Source organism: Passer montanus, unplaced genomic scaffold (assembly GCF_014805655.1).
Source record: "Passer montanus isolate IOZ18808 unplaced genomic scaffold, ASM1480565v1 scaffold65, whole genome shotgun sequence".
Lineage (NCBI taxonomy): Eukaryota > Metazoa > Chordata > Aves > Passeriformes > Passeridae > Passer > Passer montanus.
This window is the reverse complement of record NW_024371593.1, coordinates 3,307,543-3,328,876: the sequence shown is the minus strand read 5'-3', so window position 1 is coordinate 3,328,876 and position 21,334 is coordinate 3,307,543. Positions and strand designations below refer to the sequence as shown.

The following is a 21,334-nucleotide window of genomic DNA, read 5'->3' as shown; positions in this document are numbered from 1 at the left end:
TTCCAGCAAAATAAGGAAAATAAGAAAATTTCCATGCAGATGTGTGCATACACAATACACGTTCTCCACAGATAACTTTTGGGAAGTGTGTCCCAAGAAGGTGCATGTTGGAAAACTGAGTCAAGGTGATTTGAGCTAGTTACCTGGGAAAAAAAATGGCAGAGTTGGGAATAAAATTCCAGGGGCAGATGCTTGATTCAGTATTGTTTTCACTGAATCACACTACCTTCCTGGAGCACGTCAAGGCCCATTGCCTTCCTTCCTGTGAAGATGGGCAGCTGGATTGCAATGACAGCAGGTGGAGCTGAGTGTGCTCATCACCTTGGAAAATCAGGCCCCTGGTGATTCTCCCTGATGTTAATTGACCGTCAGACCCTACAAGAGGGGAGTCAACACATTTCCTGACCTATGGTCTAAGTGTTTTCCAAACCCTAAAGTAAATTGAATGTAGTTAGAGAGGAAATGCTGATGCAATCCACCAGCAGCTGCTGCTCTCCCACATCCTCACAAAGGTGTGAGGGGGTGAGCTGCAGCAAGCAGTGCAGTCAAAACCCCAGCTGCTTCTACATGGCAGGCAGGACTCTGCCTTCCTGCCTCTGAGAGAAACACTGCTAAGGGCTGTTCCCTAGAAAACCCTGGGGACCATCCTGAAGGTAAACCCCTGAAACAGCAGGCTTTTCATGTGGAACACTGAGCAGCTAGGAGGATGTGATAGGAATCACATCTTCCGAGGTGCCTGATTTACGAATCCTGTATTGATGTGGAAATGTAGATATCTTCTGAGAGTGAGAATGGTAAGAGCTTAATGATGTCACCAACAAAAGTTGAACCGCATCTGTTGGATCCAGATTATTACAAACTTCATTCTTACATGTCTAATGTTTTGACAGTTCTGGTCTGGAAATTTATTCTTTGAATCTGTTTGGGTTTTAGTTGGTTGTTCTGGGTTTTTTGTTTGGTTTTCTTAAATGCAAAATCATTTGGTGAAACCAGCCTTGTTACCTGCCACAAGCTGCATTTTTTGCACGCACTGCAGGCGTGTGTGATCACCTTTGTGAATGATGATGTCCTTAGTTTTTCATCGGCCGGCAAAGGTTTAGGATGCCGTGTGGAACAGAGATATCCCCAACCCCTCCTTCAGCCGTGTGATCACCTGTCACCCAAATCCCACACAGGTCCTGCTGCCTTTCCCGTCCCGTCCCTGTCCTCATTTCCGTGCCCACCCCTGCTCCCCCCATTTGCCTTGCCGCTCTTCCCACTGCAAGCTCCGCTACTCCCAGCCGCGAACCTTCCTGCCTCGGGAGGCTCTCCGGCCTCTCCCAGGGCTCCTCCCGGCGCGGGCGGCGGGCGGGGCCGCTGCGATGGGAGGAAGGATGGCTGGCTGGACGGACGGACGGACGGCTGGGCGGGCCCGGGGCGCTCCAGGTGCCGCGGCCGCGGCGTTGCCGGGCGACGGGCGGCCGCTGTCGCTCCCTGCCCGCGGCTCTCCCGTTCTCCCCGCGGCCCCGGCACGGCTGGCAGGTAGGAACCGGCCCGTGGGGAGAGAGGGGGAGCCCGGAGGTGTCTCTGTGTGTGTGTGGGGTGGGCGTGGGGCTGGTTCCCCTCCTGTGCCAGGGCTTGTGCACCGCGGTTAGGGGGCGCTGGGAAAAGGCCGTGGTGGGGGCCGCGGGTCGGGCTGGGACACGCAGGCTGGAGTGGGACACAGTGCCCGGGCTGGGACAGGCAGGCTGGAGTGGGACACAGTGCCCGGGCTGGGACAGGCAGGCTGGAGTGGGACACAGTGCCCGGGCTGGGACAGGCAGGCTGGAGAGGGACACAGTGCCCGGGCTGGGACACGCAGGCTGGAGTGGGACACAGTGCCCCGGCTGGGACACCTCCAAGTTTCCCAGAGTTTGGAAACCCCACCAAAGCAGGTGCGTCACTGTAGCAATCCAGCCTATGTACGTGTGGAAAGCACCTGAGGTCTGAGACTCAAAGTCTCTGTTTATGTTCTGGTAGATGTAACAGCGTGTTTAAATTTTATGTTTTGGTGGAGCCCTGAGGAGAGTGAAGTTAATGAATAAATAATCCCGGCCAGGTGTAAATTGTAGAAGTATCCCCAGGTGTTTCACACTGAGAGAACGTGCTCCTCCATGGTGCCTCCTCAGCTTCTCTTGAAGGGCTGAAGGGACTTGCTGGTGCTGAACATAAAGGTTTAAGGTTCCTTCAGCTTCTTGCAGAAAGGGCTCAGGTATGCTCCCTGCCCTGCTCATGGCCCCTCTGTGGTTTGGAAAATGGTTTCTGTCAGCAAGAAACTCTCTTTACCCCCACACAGTTTTTAGCAGTCAGTAATTAGTTAAGTTTCTGTCAGCAAGAAACTCTCTTTACCCCCACACAGTTTTTAGCAGTAATTAGTTAGTTGGATACCTTCAGCTCTGCCTTGGTCTTGTCTGTGAGGCCTGTGCTCTCCTGGCTCTGCACCTGTCTTCTATAGCTTTAGATTCCTGATTGAAATATTCCTGCTCACCTAATATTTTCCATTTTGACTGCTTTTACATGGCAATGTTTTCTGACAAGCGATACAGTGAAAGTATGCTAAATATTGACATTAACCTTTTATCCCATGCTACCCTGATGGCGATGTTTTCTCTAACACAGAATCAACTTACTCCTACCAGAAAATCGGTGTTCCTTTTGTTCAGTAAAAAACTTCTTTTTCCCCAACTATGTAGATCCTTCTCTGTCAAGTCCTTCACCTTCTCATGGTCTCTTTGGGAACTCTAATGAGTTTCACTTTCATTAAGCTCTTCTAGGCTCTACTGCTTCGTGTCCTTTTTCACTTTTAAGCCCTATTAGCATGGACTTCTGCTGCTACAGTGAATAAAGTACTTCTCTTTATTAATTGCTAAGTGCTCAGAATCTCTTGGGGTTGTTTTGTTGTTTTGTTTTTTGTTCTCTTGAAGATTGTGTTCTTACTGTTGTTTTAGCAGGACATGGTACAATTAAATAACACTATGAGCACCTGTCAGTCAAGATAAATGAAGATAAACAGCTGTGACTACTAAATTAAAATCTCTGTAGGAGAGGAATGGGAAATGATGCAGAACAGCAGTGGCATTGGAAGAAAAGGTAAAGTAATTTAAAATGTACAAATTACTGAAAATGTTTCAGAACCTTTTAAAATTACTCTCCCATTTAATGGTATTACTTTTCTTCATGTTATTTTGTCTGGTTTCAACTTGCCTAAAATAATGGATTGAATGTACAGTGTTCAGGCATGTCAGATCTCAGAGCTGCTGGCATTAACAGGTTTTTTTGTGGAGGTTGTGGTGATTTTTTTTCTGGACTTTGTGCTCTCTGTCTTGGCTTTAACACTGAGAATGACTATGCTCCTGTAGGTCTGACCTCTCAAGGGATCGATAGAGGGGTACATGTAGCTGAGAGCAGCTCAGTTTGTTAGTGGTACACTGCTGTCAGTGAAAGAACAGGCTCTGCCCATGGCATCAGCCTGTTCTTCCACAATTCAAGGGACCTAATCCCATGTAAAGCAGGATTCAGATTCCATGTGAAACCAGATGTGAGTTTAGCATTGGAGTGGAATGGTATTATTGATGATGATGCAGGTGCTTTCCTAACTGAAGTTCCTTAGGGCACACCATTAAAGAAATCACATTTATCCTCAGCGTTTGAAGTAGTATAAAAGTGCTGCAAAATAGTAACATTATGTAATATATAAAAATATGGGATTGCTACATTTGTCACTAATGGGAATGGATTAGTATTTATTTGTGAGGAACTATGAAGAGGTTATTTTTTTAAATAGGAAGATTAATGAGCTTTTCACAGAAATTAATTATTTAGAGATATCTGCATAATTTTAGTTTACTATTCTAATGGTTAGTGTTTTTATACTTTCTATGGAGTCACATGTGGGCTTGAAAAAAATTGGAAGCAAAACCTATTTTGTATCAGTAGGGCCACAAGTACTTGCTATAATAAAAATCAAAAGACCAGATTTGCCATGGCAGATGCAATAAATACTAACATGCCTGTATTAAAGGGAAAAGATTTTGAACTCTGGCTAGTTCACAGAAACATTATCTGATATTAAAAAAAAAACAAAAAAACAAAATTAGACAGCACACCTTTCTTTGACTACAGCTTCTCACATCTGGAAGCAATATTCAAAATATAGCAAACTGGCAGTTTATCTTGCATGTTTTACATCTTTAGTTTTAAACTATTTTTTAGAATGGAGTTCTAAAACTACCTCGGTTTTCTTTTTTTTTTTTTTTTTTTTTTTTTTTCCCCTTTGGGTTTTTTGGTTTTTTTTTTTTTTTTTTTTAATGGAGTACCCACCCAAGTTTGAAGTGGGGGAAACACATTTAGAATGAAGGGGCTTAAGTAAACTATTGATACTTGGGAAAGAGCATTTAGCTATTGTGTTTGTTATCTGAAAATATAATCTTGCAGCTGGTCAAACAGACAAACAGTGTTAAAACTTCTGAGAATAGGGGTTGAAAACAGTGGAGGTTCATGTACTGTCTCTACGGCCATATCTTGAATTTTAAGTGCAAAGCTGATCATCCTGGAGGGTAAATGGCAGAACTGGAGCTCCTTCCATGAAATGCTTTGGAGAGAAGGGGAAATGAAATGAGGTGATGCAAAAGAAAGCTATAATTTAATGAATGGCATGGATAGTTGGATGTATCCTCCACAGTTCTAACTGCTGTTGACCTAATTTCTAATTTTGCCTCCAAGCAACCTATGCCTGTCTTCCACAATTTAAATAAATACAATGCAAAAATACACTTTCTCAGTGTTTAAAACTGCTTCCTGATGAAATTTCTGTGTCTTCTTTAGTCATTGGATGACTGTTTGTCATGTTCTGAGACATGAAACACAATTGCTTCCCTGTACACTTCCCCAGCTGTTGAACACTACTCTCGTTTTGGGCTGGGAAGATACTGATTACCAGAAATTACAGCAGCATTCAGGGGAAAGGATCACTTTGGATTGTCTCTGCTTCTGAGAGTGTTTTTAAAGGATCTGTTTCTGACTACAGTAGTTGCCTTGGCCCAGCAGGACAGTTATACCTCATTAGTAGCCCAAACTGATTTCTCAAGGTTCCTTTTCTCTGTGAGTCTTCTGCCCTTGCTAAAATTTTGGCAATATCTGTTACTAAATAAGCTCCTGTGGCACCACCCACTGTTCAGTGTTTTTCTACAAGTTAATCTAGAATCTCTTTTTATGCAATCTGTCCTATGTGAGCAATGCATTGGAAATCAGAAACTTCCCAGCCACTCCTGAAACAGCTTTGCAGGCCAGGAAGGAATGTCTTGCTTTAAATACCTTAATTACCAAACAAAATGGACTGAAAATTCTTTGAGGACAACCAGAGTATGTTGAAACTCAGAAATGCCATATATGATGCATTTTCATCCTACACAGAAGTTTGTGTTTCAAAAGGCTCATAAAATCAATGCAATAGTAGCTGGGGGAAAAAAAAAAAAGGTCTGTTTTCTCAGCTGGAATCTGGAAATTCTTGTAAATGGTGGATACTTAAAACTGCCATGAAGACCAAAACCATAGTTTTTCTTCTCTGCAGCTTTGGGCTGTCATTCAGTTCTGAGTCCATGGGTTAGAATATATTTGTTCATCTTGAAAAGGTACTGATTCTGCAAAACCTTGCTTTCCTTACATCCTTTTTTAGTATGTCTAAGAGCATGCCTAACATCTGAACTTTTAAATAATTGCTGAATTATGCCTTTTAAATGTAAGGAAGGTAAGTACATCTTCCAGTGGCATGTACATTTAAGGCAGAATCTGTGTGTGTGACAAGCACAGATATGTTGATTCCTGTGTACCCTGTCATTAGCTATCCATGACAGGACCCCTTCATAAGGACAAGAGGATTTTAACTAGACCAGCCTCATTTCTCCCTTTTTTAACCTCTGGACACTGTTGGATAAAAGCTTGTGGCCATGAAGGGTCAAATTTGGTTTCCTGATCCCTGGCTGCCTTGATAAAATGGTGAGGGACTTACTGTTATCTAGTGCACTGAAACAATTTAAGTGCATTTGGAAACCTTCTGAATGAAGGTGTTGGTACCTTGGAGCTCTGTTTTTCCATAACCCTTCTGTTCACCAGCTATCTCCACATCCTGCTCTCTGCTTTGTTTTCTAGGGCTCATTGTGGGGACAGATAGCAGAAGAGTGTTTTGAGACATTTTCTTACAGCAGGAAGTTCACCTATATATGAAGAAAACCCTCAATCTGTAGCATCTTGCAGTATCTAAAGATTTAGATAATCCATATTCATCCATAGCCACTGTCTGAAGACTGGCAGTGCAGAGAGAATCAATGAACATTTGTAGCCAGCCAGAAGTTACCACTGACCACCTTCCACCACAGGACTCTAAAAACTAAAACAAATTGATTTGACTTCAGTTTATATTTTCTTTGAAATGTAATAGAACATATAATAGAGAGTGGTCTGCTTTTATATCCTGCTATGAGGGCATTTTGTTGAGGAGTACACTGAGAGCAGGTGGCTGGGTGTGCAGCTGCAGTGGGAGCTGCAGGTTGTGCCCAGGCTGGGGACACAGTGCTTTGCACAGCAGAGGGCATGGGCACCTGTGGCAGTGGCCAGGTGACTGGGCACTGGGACACAGCAGGAGCCAAGGGCTCTGCAGGAAGACCCCAGACTACCACAGGCTTGGAGGATACAAAACCTGGGGGTTCCTTTGTTGGGGGTCCCTCACCAGATACATCAGCTCGAGCTGTTTCTGTGAAATTGTTTTAGGGTTCCAGACATCTGGGACTCTGCCGTGGGAAACCCTGGGCTGAGCCATTGAGGATACCCTGTCTGACTGTGTGAGTGTGGGGTGTGCAGGGACCAAGAGGGGCACCCCTGGGGTCACTGGAGCCACCCACTGTGAAGGGACTTTGGTCCCAGTAGTGAAAGTGTGGGGTAGTGGGAATGTGAATGTCAGAATGGCTTCTGGATGGTCATACAGGGAAGTTTGCTTAAAAATTTGGCAAACTAGCTCCAGAATTATGTAATATGGGGGCACTGCCAGCTCATATGAAAAAAAAATTTCTCATCACCCTGCTTAGCAGGATCTCAGGGGAAAAGGATTATATATGCAATTGTAACGATGAAATTATTTTTTTATATAACTGCATGGGATCTGTAGATATGTAAAGGAGAAATTGGTGATATTTAAAGGCATTGCCTTTTTATTATTACTTACTTTTTGAAGAATATTAGGCATCTTTTATCTCAACTGTGTCTGGGTTGTGGCATGCATTTTCTTCTCTGGGATCACTGCTGCTTTGAGTGACAGCAGAGTATGAACTCAGCTTCATGCACGGGAGTGCTGCAATGTCCACAAAGCTCCCAAGAGCCTTCCCTGGGGAGTGTGTGGGACATAAATCCCAAGGCTGACCTGCCACGGTTGTGGTAATTGTAGAGCAGGATTTTTATTTAATAGCAAAGAACTGTCAGAACACTCTTATAGCTTTTAAAACCATAAATAAGGAAGGTAAACAAATGAGATAAATCAGTACACTTGCTTTATGTGCTCATTTGGATGCTTGAAACAAGGCCTCAAATTGACTGAACAGTTACACAAAAATATCATTGTAAGTATTTGAGTCATTCAGTGTCATTAAAGTCAGTGGATTTTTAATTATGTTAAATGGGATATTGTTATCTTAATATTTCAGCTTTCCCTTAAAAGCTTGTTTTCTTTAGTGGGACACAGAAGGGGAATATTTATGAATGTTCTTTATAGTGTTTGCATGATCCCTTAATATTAAAGTAGCATTACTGAAGTAGTTGTTACCTCGTTCTGCTTAAAAAACCAGAAGATTTAAATCAGATTTTTTTTTTTTTTGTGAGTGACTAAACAGAGTCATATTAATAACAGGACAGATGTCTTATTTTTCAGCTTTTTAGAAGTTGCACCTGCTAAAATAGACTGATGTGTTGCAGGATGCTTTATATTTCATGAATGTTGCAGGAACTGTTTTTGCCATTATGGGTGGATTATTGTAACAGTAGTTTCCTGATGACATCATAGTAAATTCCAGCTGCCCAAACAGTTATTTTCCAGAAGAGGTTATCTGCAGTGCACTTGTGCAAAATTACACTTAGAAAGGGAACTCATAGTTCTCTGGGGACTTGTAAACCAACGTTTTGTCAAATCCATAGTAAATACAGAATTCTTTGTTTTCATTCTGTGTCAGTGGTAACAGTATGGGCACTACTGTAATTTGTGGTTCTGAATTAAACAGACAAAAATTATATTATGCAAGACAAGAGAAATGGAAGTCTGCAGTGCAAGCTTCCTGTCATAAAGGGATAGATAGCACAATGGTTCTCAAATGAGTTTTTTCCTAGAGAATGCTTTGGCTGGTGACCAAAAATATAGATAAGGGCCCAGAGACTGCAATGCCCCCACTGAAATGGCACACTTTGTGTCCAGTGAAGGCACGAGTAGCCACAGAGCAGGAGAGAATGCTGTCCTGAGGCAGTAGAGATTCCTTTTTGTATGGGTTGTTAATGTATAGAGGTATATGCCTTTCCTAGAGTGATTTTTTTTATTAATTATTGTTGTTTGGGGGGGGGGGTTTGTTTTGTTTTTAAATGGTGACATAATTGCTTGGACAAGCTGTTTAGGTAATGTCATGAAGGCTGCATTAGAAATTATCATGCCTAGTCATACAGTTCAGAGGTTCTTTCCCCGTCTTAAGAAGCTGTAATTAATATTGAGTCAAACATTTCTGGCAATTGCTGAATTTGAAATGTGTATTAATATATATTTAATGAAGAATACACCGTCCTATCACTGACTCTTCGATAAATCTTATAGCAGGAAAATAAAATCTTGGAGTCTTACCAGATTGTCAGACCCTAAGAACATCAAATAACTATTCTCTGCCAATTTCTTCCTAGCAAATTACAGTATTCTGAGGGGATTTTAAATAACATGTTGTTCCAAGGATCATTTAATTTTAATAATGGTTTTTATTACTGGTATTTATATATGTTGAAAGTGTCCTGCAGTTTTTAATGAACTGTCACAACATGTGTGTGAATTGAGTAACTTACCATGATTGCACACACTCACTTGGGTAAGGAGAGTGGCAGCACTGGAGGAGGTTAGCAGATCAACTCTTTGTGGAATTCAAAATCTTCCATCTCACTGCTCTGGTCTTTGATTTCTCCTGCGCTCAATGACTGTTTGCTTCTAGTTATCCACACAAGTAAGAGCCTGCCAAGTTAAGACTTTTGATGCAAATCCTGTAAAAACTAATTTATTGGTTTCTTTCCATCTTTTATTCTTCTCAGTGTTCATGTGCAGCCATTTTCTCTTCCCCTGAGACACATGTGCTGATTGGTTTCTTTCCATCTTTTATTCTTCTCAGTGTTCATGTGCAGTGCAAATCCCCATTATTTCCCAGCCATTTTCTCTTCCCCTGACACACTCATGTGCTTACCAGCACTGCTGTGCTGTCCCACTGGATTCACTGCAGGTTTGTGCTAGGTGCAGTTGGCTTCCATCCTTGTGTGTCCCACGAAGCACTGTGGGAATGGTTCTGTTCAGCACATGGGTCCAACATGCATCCACTGCAACCACCTTGTTCGTGAAGGAAATCTTCAGGTTTGTGGCTTTTCAGACCTCTTTAGTGACAGCACAAGTCTTCGCAGTCCCTGTAAACTGTCCCACTGAGGCTAACACTAGTTTGGGTCAGTGTTGGCTTGTCCTGTGCATTTGGCAGAGCTGTAGGTTCATCAGATGGACCTGATAAAAATGAGCAATGTGACTCCTGTGTCTCTGGGAGGACAAATAATGTGCCACGCCCCCTTCTTGCTCCTACACCATGCTGGAGATTTCCGAGGTTCATGTATTTTATTAAATATTGGCACCTCACCACTAGGATTTCTGCACTCTTAATTTTGCTGCAATCTCATATTGAACATGTTATTTTGATCCATGTTCAGAAGGAGATTCTTTAGTCTCTGGAGAAAACTTTGAAGTGATAGAAACATGTAAAAATAGTTTTGCTTGCTGACAATAATTCAACTTGATCCCAAACAATTTGTAATGAAAATGCTTTTCTCCTCACTAATCCAATGTTACAATAATTACAAGAGCAGATCAATAGCAGGAAGCATAAAACAAAGTATTACTTCAGATATTAAGCCACAAATTGATCTCCTTCTTGTCAAGCCTGAAGTAAATGCTGTATCAACATGTTTCAAAGATTTGAGGATGTTCTGAAATGTGATGGTGATGGCCCAACAGAGCGAGAACAGTAATTTGTTTTATGTGAGTGTGTTAACTCTTTGCAGCCTGCATCTGCAAAATCCTGCTGTGTCTCATTTTGCACTCACACATTACATCAGTGTTCTCTGACTACTGCTCCACTTGGCTCTGATAATGTACAAGATTATCTCTGGATTATGACAATCCTCATTTGAATTAGAAAGAACCACCAGTACTTGCACACAATCCAACACAAGTCTTGTGCAATTGGCAAAGGATTTCAGAATTTATGTGACAAGAATATTCTACTCCAAATCAGTTATTATAATGACAACATCAGAAGATCTTCATATCACAGAAGATTCTTTCATTTTCTTGGGCAACTAATGACTGTTGCAAATCTATACTGACTAAATCATACTGACCTGTTCTAAAGAAAGTAGCAGAAAAAAGTCTGAGAAATTCTAGAATTCTTTAGAAAAAGAAACAGGTAATAGAAATTTATATATTGTAACTTTTCTCCTAAAATGCAAGACACAGTGTTTTTGAGGTCTCTTTTCCCTCCTAATCAGCTGAAGTATGAAACTTGTCCTTACATACTGAGGTTTTACAGAGCTACACATATCAGCTGCAAATTTAGCTGCAAATATCTCTACCCAATTCACTTTATGGTGGTTATTTTATAGGCCAGTAAGAAAGATTGATAGGAGTTCTGTGACTCTGAAGAACTTGTTCCTGAACATGTTTTTTAAGCATTGAGTATTGCTGTGGCTTAGGTATAGCACATTTGAGCAGTCAGCTTCTCCTGTGGGAGTGCTTGCCAGATAGGTGCAGTGACTTGGAAAAAGGAGGGTTTGCTTTCTGTGGGCTTCTTCTGCCCTGATGAGTGCACAGAGGGAGCACTTAGGAATCTGAGGGTTTGGTTCCTCCCGTCAGAGTGCAGTAGATTCTGCAGGGTGAGGTTTGGTGTATCATCAGTTTTTTGTTGCTGTTTTTGTTTGGATAAGGGCTGCTGTGTTTTTCTGACAGTACAGAGTCCTCTGAATTTCTTTTTCTTGTGCAAGTGAAGAATTTTGACTGGACTTGAGCAGTCAAAATAAGTCATTTTGATTCAAAGCTCTTTCACCTTGTACTGACTCAGTCCTCTCAAACAGAGATGACCACCTGAGCAGACAGAACTGCTATTTGTCCTAACAGAAGTTACTCCTCTGTGTAACTGTTTATTAGTATGAGGAGGAAGGAAAGTGGTAATTCTCAGGACTTGGCCACCACTGATGCTTTGTCAGCCAGTTATGATTAGCTTGATCATTTAATTACTTTTCCAGCACTAAGAATAAATATTGCTTCGCAGTGGAGAACAGAACAAAACTGCAGGTGTCCCTTCAGCAGAGCAAGACAGCTTTTCTCTAGTCTAGTCTTTTGTTGTTACAGCAGCGTTTCCAGCTGTGATACTTCCTTGTTGCCAAGTAGTAGTAAATAGCTGTATAAATCACAGTAATGCTTGTACCATTTGGGTACAGCTGATTGCTTTTTTACTCTAACGGGTGTACATATGCTTACTCTCATATTTCAAAGTTAATTGTTAATATTTCTGTGAAAGTGATATCTTTGGGAATTGAAGAATGACCACATTTGAAGTGTTTCACCTTCAAACTAATTCTTCACTTGAAGCAAACACAATTTTATTTAAATTGTATTTTTAATTTATTTTCTCCAAGACTGTCTTTAGAACCAGAAGTCAGTAGCCATTGCCTGCCTAACCTAGCCAGTAACAGTGCTGGGATGTTTGATTTAGGACAGCAAAAACAGACAGAAAAACAGAGCTCAAAATGCTTGAGGTGGTGTTGTGCCTTGGTACTGGCACTTGCAGTCCTGAGTCCAGCAGAGTTTTGCTGGGTGTTGTTCATGTTCCTCAAGAGGAAATGGGTAGGCAGGGAGCCTGTGTGGATGGGAAGCTCACCAACACTGGAGAAGGATGAATGGAGTAGTGAGAAGGCTGGAAAGGTGTCCAGAGTTGTTCTTAGCTTTCTATGTACAGAGCTGTAGGCATGCCCAGCTTCTTGTGTACAGGCAAACAATAGTTTGCTGTGAAAGCTTACACTCAAAGCTGGATGAGGGGTGGGACTCTTCACTCTTGAGGGTGAAGAAAAGGAAGAACATGTTATGTAATGCATAGCTTTGGGATCGTGCTGATTAACCTGTATCTTCATAGGCATTTTCTGTCTTGCAATAGGAGTTAAAATAGGTTTTGCTGACAGGAAAATAATAAATATGAGTAGAAAAATCCAACTGCTTGTTATCCTTTTGTTCAAAGCATGTTGAGATGGACCTGAAGTGGAATCCTGACAGAGTGTCTCATCCAGGCTCATCTGAAGACCAGGAAACTGATGTGAATTGGCAAGGCAACTCAAATCCCAGTCTGCTGATTAAAGATGATGGAGAGCTGCTTATGGATGAACATCTTTCCCCCAGGAAACTGGTGAGTAGACATCCAACTTTTTAATGAAGTGGAAGAGGCAAACTGGCATATACAGAGCTGTATTAACCTTCCAACTGCTATTGTACTGATTGTGGATTGTTGCCTCTCTGACATTTAGATTTCTGTGTAAAGTAGATTCTGTCTTATGAAAGTATATCAAATGTTTGTCCTCCTTTCACCTTGTTTCCTATCAAAAGTATTCCCAGCATGATTGTGGCTGAGTTTATTGCCAAGGTTCTTGAAGCAGCGTGAAGAAAAGTACAGGTAGCATAATTATAGTCTATCCAGATCTCATTAATGCCATCTGGAGTACCTCGAATCTTAGCATTAGAAAAGGAATTTACATTAATCTTGTTCTAGAGATTGGAAATGTAACTTTAAAAGCACAAGTTTTTTCCTCTGAGTTAGTGAAATCCTTTGTCCTCCTAAGAAACCAATTAAAATATTCTGCAAATGATAGAAGTACTTTCTGTACATGTCAAAGTGGGAGGAATTTCAAAGCGTATTTGAAAGTCATGTTTCTTTTAGACTGGGGGAAGTTATTTTGCTATGCAGCCTTGTTGAAAGAGAGTCACATGCTGAAATCTTCATGAAAGAATTCACTTTGTGAAATATTTGTGAAAGAGTACTTGGTTTGCATGTTGTATTGTACTTGCTCAGGACTAATTAAGGGTGAAATCCTGTGGGATGGGTATAGAAACCAATTAAAATATTCTGCAAATGATAGAAGTACTTTCTGTACATGTCAAAGTGGGAGGAATTTCAAAGCGTATTTGAAAGTCATGTTTCTTTTAGACTGGGGGAAGTTATTTTGCTATGCAGCCTTGTTGAAAGAGAGTCACATGCTGAAATCTTCATGAAAGAATTCACTTTGTGAAATATTTGTGAAAGAGTACTTGGTTGCATGCTGTATTGTACTTGCTCAGGACTAATTAAGAGTGAAATCCTGTGGGATGTGTACAAGCTGACCAAACAACATCACTTTTCCACACCAAAGGAAGGGAGAGTTGAGAGCAGACCTTGAGGAGAGAGGCTCTCTGTGTTGCAGACCTACAGAAGAATCTCTCTTCTGCTGGGGAGCCTTTGTGAAAGGCAGATGGGGCTGCCAAGGCCATGGTTCAGGTGCTCCCAGCAGCCAGGGTGGTGACTGCAAGCATCCGTAAACCCCTGTGTATGCACTGCTCCAGTGGAGGGACACGAGCTTCCACAGGAGCACGTTCCAGCTGTGGGTTTGCACCACTCCCCAGCCACATTCCAGACACCATTTTGACCATGTGCTGTAGATTAGACAGAACTATTGTTCACTAATTAAACAAGTCTTTTAGTGTTTATAAAATGGTTGAAGGTGCAAAAACCCCTTTCTGTGGAGTGGATATTTTAAGCATTCTGGAGAAAAAATTACTGCCTGGTTGTATGGTCTGTGCCATTCACTTTCCTTGGGCTCGTGAGAGCCTCCAACCACTTCTTGGTCTTTTTTTAAAACCTGGCATAGAATTGGACCAGTCTAATGTGTTTGTGGCCTACAACAGCCTGTATAAATCTGATGGGAGCCTCTCAGATTAGTCTGTATTGTTAGGGCATGAGCCAAAGCCCATTAGAGTAACCAAAACAGCTGCCCTGTGATTCAATCAACTCTGAATGAAACCCTTAGGAAGTTCTTTCATTGGCATTAAGCTCTCTTTCTGAACCTCTGCTACTTTTAGTTCACAGCAAGCTGTAAGCAGAAAAGTGTATGTAGGCAATGCTACCTACATCCCACGAAGTTGCTGTTCATTACTTTGTAACTTTTTTTAAGATGCAGATAAGAAGTTAAATAATTGAATTTTGCCTTTTTTGTGATTGCGGGTTTCAACATTTGTAAGGAATCTCATTTCAAAGATTCTTTTAAATGAAGTACACTGTCCTGCTAATTTTTCTGGACAGTCATTTCCTGTCCTGGAACCCAGCATTTGTGTTGGCATAGCTGGCTACTTCCTGCTCAGAGAAAAAACTACATGACATTGTCAAGGAAACATTTACACTGTTTATTGCTTGTTTTAATAACATACCCCATCTATCTATTCTCTGACCTTTATGTTGATCAAATGGAAACCACTGATGCCATAAATTTACTTGCTCTGGATTTGCAAATGTTCAGAATGTTGAAACATTTAATACAAAACAAGTTTTCACATGCATGATTATTTAAGGACCCACATGCCATTGACAGTCAAATGGTTTTAAAGGTTGTCTTGCTTCAATCAATAGAATAGCTTGAAATTTTGATTATTATGATTTTGTATATTTTTGATTGTTTTATTGATGTGTATATTTTACGAGTTTTTGATTGTATCCGTTGAAGTGCTCTGAGGAAGAAACTAATAGACTTTTAAAATACAGGCTCATTAAAGTAAAATTGTTTTACATTCAAATAAGGGCATGGGCCACACTTCTGTAGTGTTGTGTAGGCAAATTTTTGGACACCTTATGGATGTTCCTGAGGAAGTTTTTTTTCCTGAGATATATACTCAGCTTTACTCCTTGTCCTCACAATGGTCTGTCTTGCACCAGTTTGGTTTGAGTTTGGGGAAGCTGCAAAGTCTAATTGTGCAGACTCTGTAGATTTGGCACCTCAAACTGCAGCCTGATTTCTGCCTGCACATTTGAGTCATTTTGCCCTTTTTTCCAGAGGGATGGCTGTCTATTTTGTAGTGAAACTATTAGCAGTCTGAATTAAGAACTCTCTAAAACTTGTGACACTTGTGTTCCTTTACTTTTTATCCACTTGCTGCATTGTTTTCTTCCAAAGAGAGGAAAGTTTCACTTAGACTGATTTTTTTATTTTTCCTTTCTTTTTTTGCCTTCTTGGAACATGTGGAACAAAAGACAACTTCTACAAAACCATTGGACCATTGCACATTTTCTTCCTCTCCATTGTGCATCCCCTCATTTAGACTTTATGCTCATTCACCACAGAGTTTGTAATCTTCTATAGTCTTGTTTCAGCATAATGTTCACTTCAAATCCTGTGTGAATCCATGTTTCTATTATCTTAACCACATCTTCTAGTTTCTTGTTGCTGCCAGCTCTCTTGCTGCACCGTTGTGTAACATCTTTTTATTTCAATGTCCTTCATCCAAGATACAGGTCAAAAGCTTTTGATGCAAGGCTTGGTATTATTAGATGTCATTTTTATTCTTTCTGCTAGTATCAATATCAATTTTCTGGTGAACTCTTTAATCTTCCACTATATGAATAGGCATTCTTGCTTTTGCATTTGTACCTGTCCTATTAATATTTTCAGCTCTATATTTTCCTAGTTATTTTCCTATTAATATTTCCCTGCTCTGCCCATCCTTATGCATGGTTGTCAGATATTGTAGAATATCAGGGTGGGTAAATTCTCAATCTGTTCTGAAAACTGGCTAACAATGGGCAATTAATTTTTAACTCTATTAGGGCTGTGACACTGATTTTTCATTAAATGTGGAGAAACTGAAATTAAGGGCGCCACCTGTCTTTAATCACATTTTTATTTTGTTCTATCAACCCCCATCCTCTCCCTGCTGTTTGCAGAGGGTCTTTTCCTGACTTCCACTAAAAGCATTCCATTTCTCAGAAGAAACTCATTTTACAAGGTCAAATGATCTTCCAGACATTGTCACATTATAAAACCCAATCACGTTTGTGTGTGATCTTTAGAGAAGAAAGGAAGTATTCTCTAATTTTGCTTTTTATTGATCCTGATCCAACTAATCATGTTTTCCAAACTTAGGAACACGTGTTCGGATGTGGTGTTTAGTTTTGTTGCTCAGGACATTAGGGTGTATTTCATGTGGTATGCACTCATCCTCATGGGAAAAAGAAAATGCTGGAGGGTCCTGGAACAACAGATTGGATTCTTGCTGAAGTGGCTCAACTGTTTCCTTTTTTTCTTTTGCAGAAAGTTTTCCTCACAGCTGTAAGTTAAATTGATTTGAGGAAAATAACTGGACATCAAGAAAGTGCAGAATCTTGATAAATTAGGTAGAGTAAGGGGATGGAAGGAACTGAATTGGACTGAATTTGGATCTGTTGAATCCTTCATTATGGATTAATCTCTTCATCTGAGCTGAGAGAAGAATGTATTTATATGTATATGCTGAAAGTAGTGAAATACAGCTAAATATTTTAGTTATGGGCATCTGCAGCATTTATTCCTTTTGAAAGGAAGTTTACATGTGGGGCCACAGAGAAGTTCTGTTCCCTTTTGTTGCATCACTTAAGGCCTATTAATTTGTCAATATTTTTCTTCTTAGAAGAAATATTTTGTCATACTTTTAGCAACTTTTTTTTTTTTTTTCTGTGAAGGAGTGATTATGCTTTGACCAAAAAAAAGGCAATAAACACATGAATGGACATGAATTTAGAATTTGCATACAGGTGTAGTATTCAAAGAGAACAAGCTCACCACTCTGGAATTCCTGTCTTAGCCAAATTAACCAGGATCAGCAAAATAAATGCACAGCTGGAAATATTTCTCTGACAGCTGCATGCAACTTGTTCTTCAGCAACATGCCTACTTTTCTTAGAGTGTGTGAAAAATCTAGGGAAGAAAGAAGACATCAGTTGTGTGTGCCAGTTTTGACTGAGCAGATATTATTTGTCAATTAAGGAATTTACAGATAGCTGCAAGTGGGATTTGAACTGGATTTCCCAGCATCCCCAGGTGACTGCTCCACCAGTTGGGAAGCTCTGCAAGCACAGAAGTATTTCTCACTTGCAATTTTCTACAGAATATTTACTGGCTTTTCTTGTCAGTCAGAAAAGAAACTTTCCAAGCCAGGGCACAGTCCCCATTTGGCCAGACATTTTGCATGGTGGGAATGGTTTGTGAAACATCATGGACTTGCTTCCTAAAATACTGGCTAAATTAGATAATCTGCTAATAGATTTTTCATGAAAAATAGTTTTACTCTTATTTTGAAGAAGGTGAAAAAATGTGAAGTGAGCTTTATTTGTCTTTGTTTTACTTAGATAATCTACCAATAGATTTTTCATGAAAAATAGTTTTACTCTTATTTTGAAGAAGGTGAAAAAATGTGAAGTGAGCTTTATTTGTCTTTGTTTTACTTACCCTGTATTCAAAGTATATTCAAAGATTTGTGCAGTGCTTTACCATGGAAGTGTGTCCTTTCAAATAAACAAATTTGCAGTGGAGTGTCAAACTGCTGCTCAGGATCAACCTTTCAGGCCACCTTCTTGAACATGACGTGCCAGAAAGATTTTGATGTTTGATTTTTCAAAAATCATCTCCATTTAACTCATACCTACCTTGCAGGGCTGCAGAAGCAGAGTCTTCTCTGAACACCAACACTCAGCTTAAATTTTTTTTTTTTTTCAAGGTATATTTTTGATCTAAAATAACTATGAATTTATCTCACTCTTTGCCTGGAACAGATCCTTGGTCCCTTTCTGTTTGCTCTACATGGAGGCTGAGCAGCTGGAAACAGCCAAAGAAACATCTAGATGTACAGCACCTTCATGTCTGTGAGCATTCCTGGGGCACAGGCAGAGACATTCTGTCCCTGGCTGTCAGAACAGCCCATTAAGCTATGGACAGGCAATCACTGCCTGAAACCACAGTAGGACACCTCTGAATTAGGGCAGGAGCCTGTCCTAGACCTAGGATGGCCCTAGGAATGAAGAGAGACAGAGGACTGAGCATCACTTCTCTCCACATGGTGTCAGACATCTCTCTGTCCAAGCTGATGACCCCTTCAGTGTGTTGGGTCATGATTTTCTTCTTTTTTCTTGCAGCAAAATTCATCTAAAGTATCCCTGTTCTAAAGTTTTGGTGGAGGTTCCCATGCTTTGACATTAAACAACAACATAAATAGAAGATACTGCTAAATAGGTTTCATCTTTGCTTAAATGTTTCCATGTCGTTCCCTGAATGTCCCCGATTCCTTGTGTCAGAATTTTAGCTGTGGCATGAGAAGTATCACACTTGCAGGTACACCAGCATGCCAAGAGTGGTGTCTGGAGAGTAGCAATGTCCTAACAGTCTTCCAAGGAACCATTCCCCACGGATCCCCCTCTTGAACTGCTGCTCTGTCCTTTGCTTGCTGACTCACTTGCAGTCAACATCTGGGGTCTCAGTGCTTTAGTGCCTTTAAATGAGCTCATATCCTCCACCCAAGAGCATTTCCCGTTTCCTTCATGTACTACACTATCTTGTGCATCCCACAGCAAATTGGTTTCAAGCTGTCCCAGCATCTCCTCACCATCAGCAGATGGAAGGACAGTGATTGTCACAGAGACTCTTGGAAATGCAGAACAGGGAGGTGGGCACTGAGAATATATGGAGTTTGTCTCATCTGGTTAGCACATGCTTCAAGGCAGCTATCTATAGTTCAAAGAGCTGGTGCTGACAGCCAATAACCCTTCCAGCACTGGAGTCACAGTTCTGCCTGTTGCAGTACAAAACACGGGTGCACTAAGCAGCTCATCTCTCAGACAGTGGCAAAGGTACAAATAGTGGATCAGGAAGAGGAAAAGGATGGCAAGGAATGACACTGGTCATCCCTGGTATGAGAAAAAGGACTAGGGAACCCTAGACAAGGAGAGAATATAACTTCATGTGGGTTTTATACTTGGGTTTTGAAAAAATAAAAAGATCGGGGAGCAGAACTGTGAAAGGAGGCTGTCTGGAATACTGCAGGGGAAGGACAGCATGCAGGGAACCTGCAGACAGCAAAGGAGGGAAGGACAAAAAAAGGAGCAGAGACTCCTTGGGGTATCAGGACCTTTTGCTACTCAACTGACAAAGTGTGTGACCCTAAGCTTATTACTTGTTCTGAAACTTCTTCCTGTTCTGATGTAGGCTTTTAAAACCATTTTGATGGCAAGCAGGGAGGTATTTTTCAGAGGCTTCTTCCTTTAATGACAGTGAGCTTGCATCCAAATCCAGCAATCCGAGTGCATGGTTTTATGCCAGGACATCAGCTAGCTCTCGTTTCACACATAATCTCGTGCTATGTGACAGACAGTGTCATCTGCTGGAAAGGGTTACTGCAAACTCTGTCCTGCCATGAGGGATCTTGTGTTCACTTGGAGGGAGAAAGCTGTCTGTAGCTGTTAAGTTTGCTGCCTTTGCCAGGGCAAAACACATTTTGTGGTGGCTGCATGTGGGGATAGAGCCTTAGAAGCTTTCTTATGTTCAGCCTGTTTAAAATCACAGTTAATTTTTTTTTAAAAATAAGATTAAAAAATAATTTTAAACATAATGTTCTAAAAATAGTTCAAAAGCAGTTGAAGATATTGGATAATTCTGTTTCTTAGGAGTACAAATCAAGACCTTATAAAGAGGGACAGCTTTTCAAGAAGGAATGCTCAGCATTTTCTGGAAACCATGTCCTTTTGACTTGCCATCTCAGTTACACTCACACTGGCTTTAGTCCTTTGTAAGAGGATGTGGAACATCAGCGGAAGTTGCAGTCACTTGTGCACAATAAAATTGTTACCAACGAGCAGGAATGTTGCAACCACCATTTTTTCCTTGCAAAGTTATCTGGATATTCTTGTGGGGGGTTTTTTCTTCCCAAAACTCATGAGCAGAGGTCGTCCTACACATTCCCTTCTAATGAGTAAGTTCTCCCTTATTAAAGAAACCTAAAGAATGTTGTAGCTTTTTAATAATGAGAAAATTTGTCTCCTGTATGTGGTGGTTACTGAATGACTTCCTGCCTTCACCTTAAGTAAAGGCCCAAAAGGTTGGTGACAATACTTTCAACCCCTGCTCTTGCTTGCATCATTGAGGAGGAAACTCTGATGCCAGGGTCAGACATTTCTTTGAAGTGGACATGTTCAGCCCCACATCCTAACTCTTTTGACACAGAAAGGTGAAAATTAATAAGTTTCATCACTATGTATAGCATTAACAGTTTCAGGCAGTTAGCATGACAAATAAACCTTGCTTCTCATTTCTCAAGGATTGTTTCAGACTCCTCCATGAACCACTGTCCCATGAGGAGCAAAGGATATGGTTCTTCTGGTGTGCTTTGTTGAATTCTTGCAACTAGGCTGATGCAAAGGAAATGGTGGGATATGCACTGTGAATGAGGGAAGCTGGGGAGAGAGAAGCTGGATCATAGCAGGAAGAAAATAGGGAATGAGAGCAGTGGTAATGTGAGATTGCTTCAGCTCCTTGTGGAGTTGCAGCCTGGCATCTTAAGATTTCACAGCCTTGCTGTGGTTTTCACTGGCAGTCTTAGAGCTTCCCTCTCTCCTCTGTGTATACCTTCTGCTTGTTTTGTTCCTCCTGCTTACCTGTGCCACGGCAAAATGTACATGTATGTATCAACACAGACTTTAGGATGTTAGGAAAGAGTCTGCATTCACACACACACATTCCTTGCTGAAATGCAATGGTTCATCCAATCTCTACAATTTTGTAAAAATAATGAAGTGAAAGGCCTCTATTTGCATTGCCTAGATACTTTCAAATAAATTAATAATTCTTCTAATTAGTGTAGTCTTCTGTCAGAAAAGTGAGTGGCTTGAGCTAAAAGCATGTTTCTTTTTATTGTTTTGGTTAAAAGGTAAACAGTGTGTTTTGTTAGTTTTACTACCAGCACCTG

The 21,334-nt window shown here is 40.9% G+C and overlaps 1 protein-coding gene across 5 annotated transcripts in view; it reads left to right on the top strand.

The window, feature by feature from the left end:
• The first annotated feature begins 478 nt into the window (after positions 1-478).
• LRRC56 (leucine rich repeat containing 56) overlaps positions 479-21,334 on the top strand; it is a 61,657-nt gene continuing 40,801 nt past the window's right edge. Inside the window, exons 1-3 of one of the 5 annotated variants that reach the window (XM_039728358.1) lie at positions 479-653; positions 2,967-3,108; positions 12,570-12,734. In XM_039728358.1, the coding sequence (XP_039584292.1) occupies positions 12,579-12,734 (156 nt within the window). In that variant the 5' untranslated portion in view covers positions 479-653; positions 2,967-3,108; positions 12,570-12,578. Of the gene's footprint in view, positions 795-1,406; positions 1,522-2,179; positions 2,231-2,966; positions 3,109-12,569; positions 12,735-21,334 lie in introns of those variants that run through there. The other 4 variants (XM_039728357.1, XM_039728361.1, XM_039728359.1 and 1 more) reach the window with 4 other exon arrangements.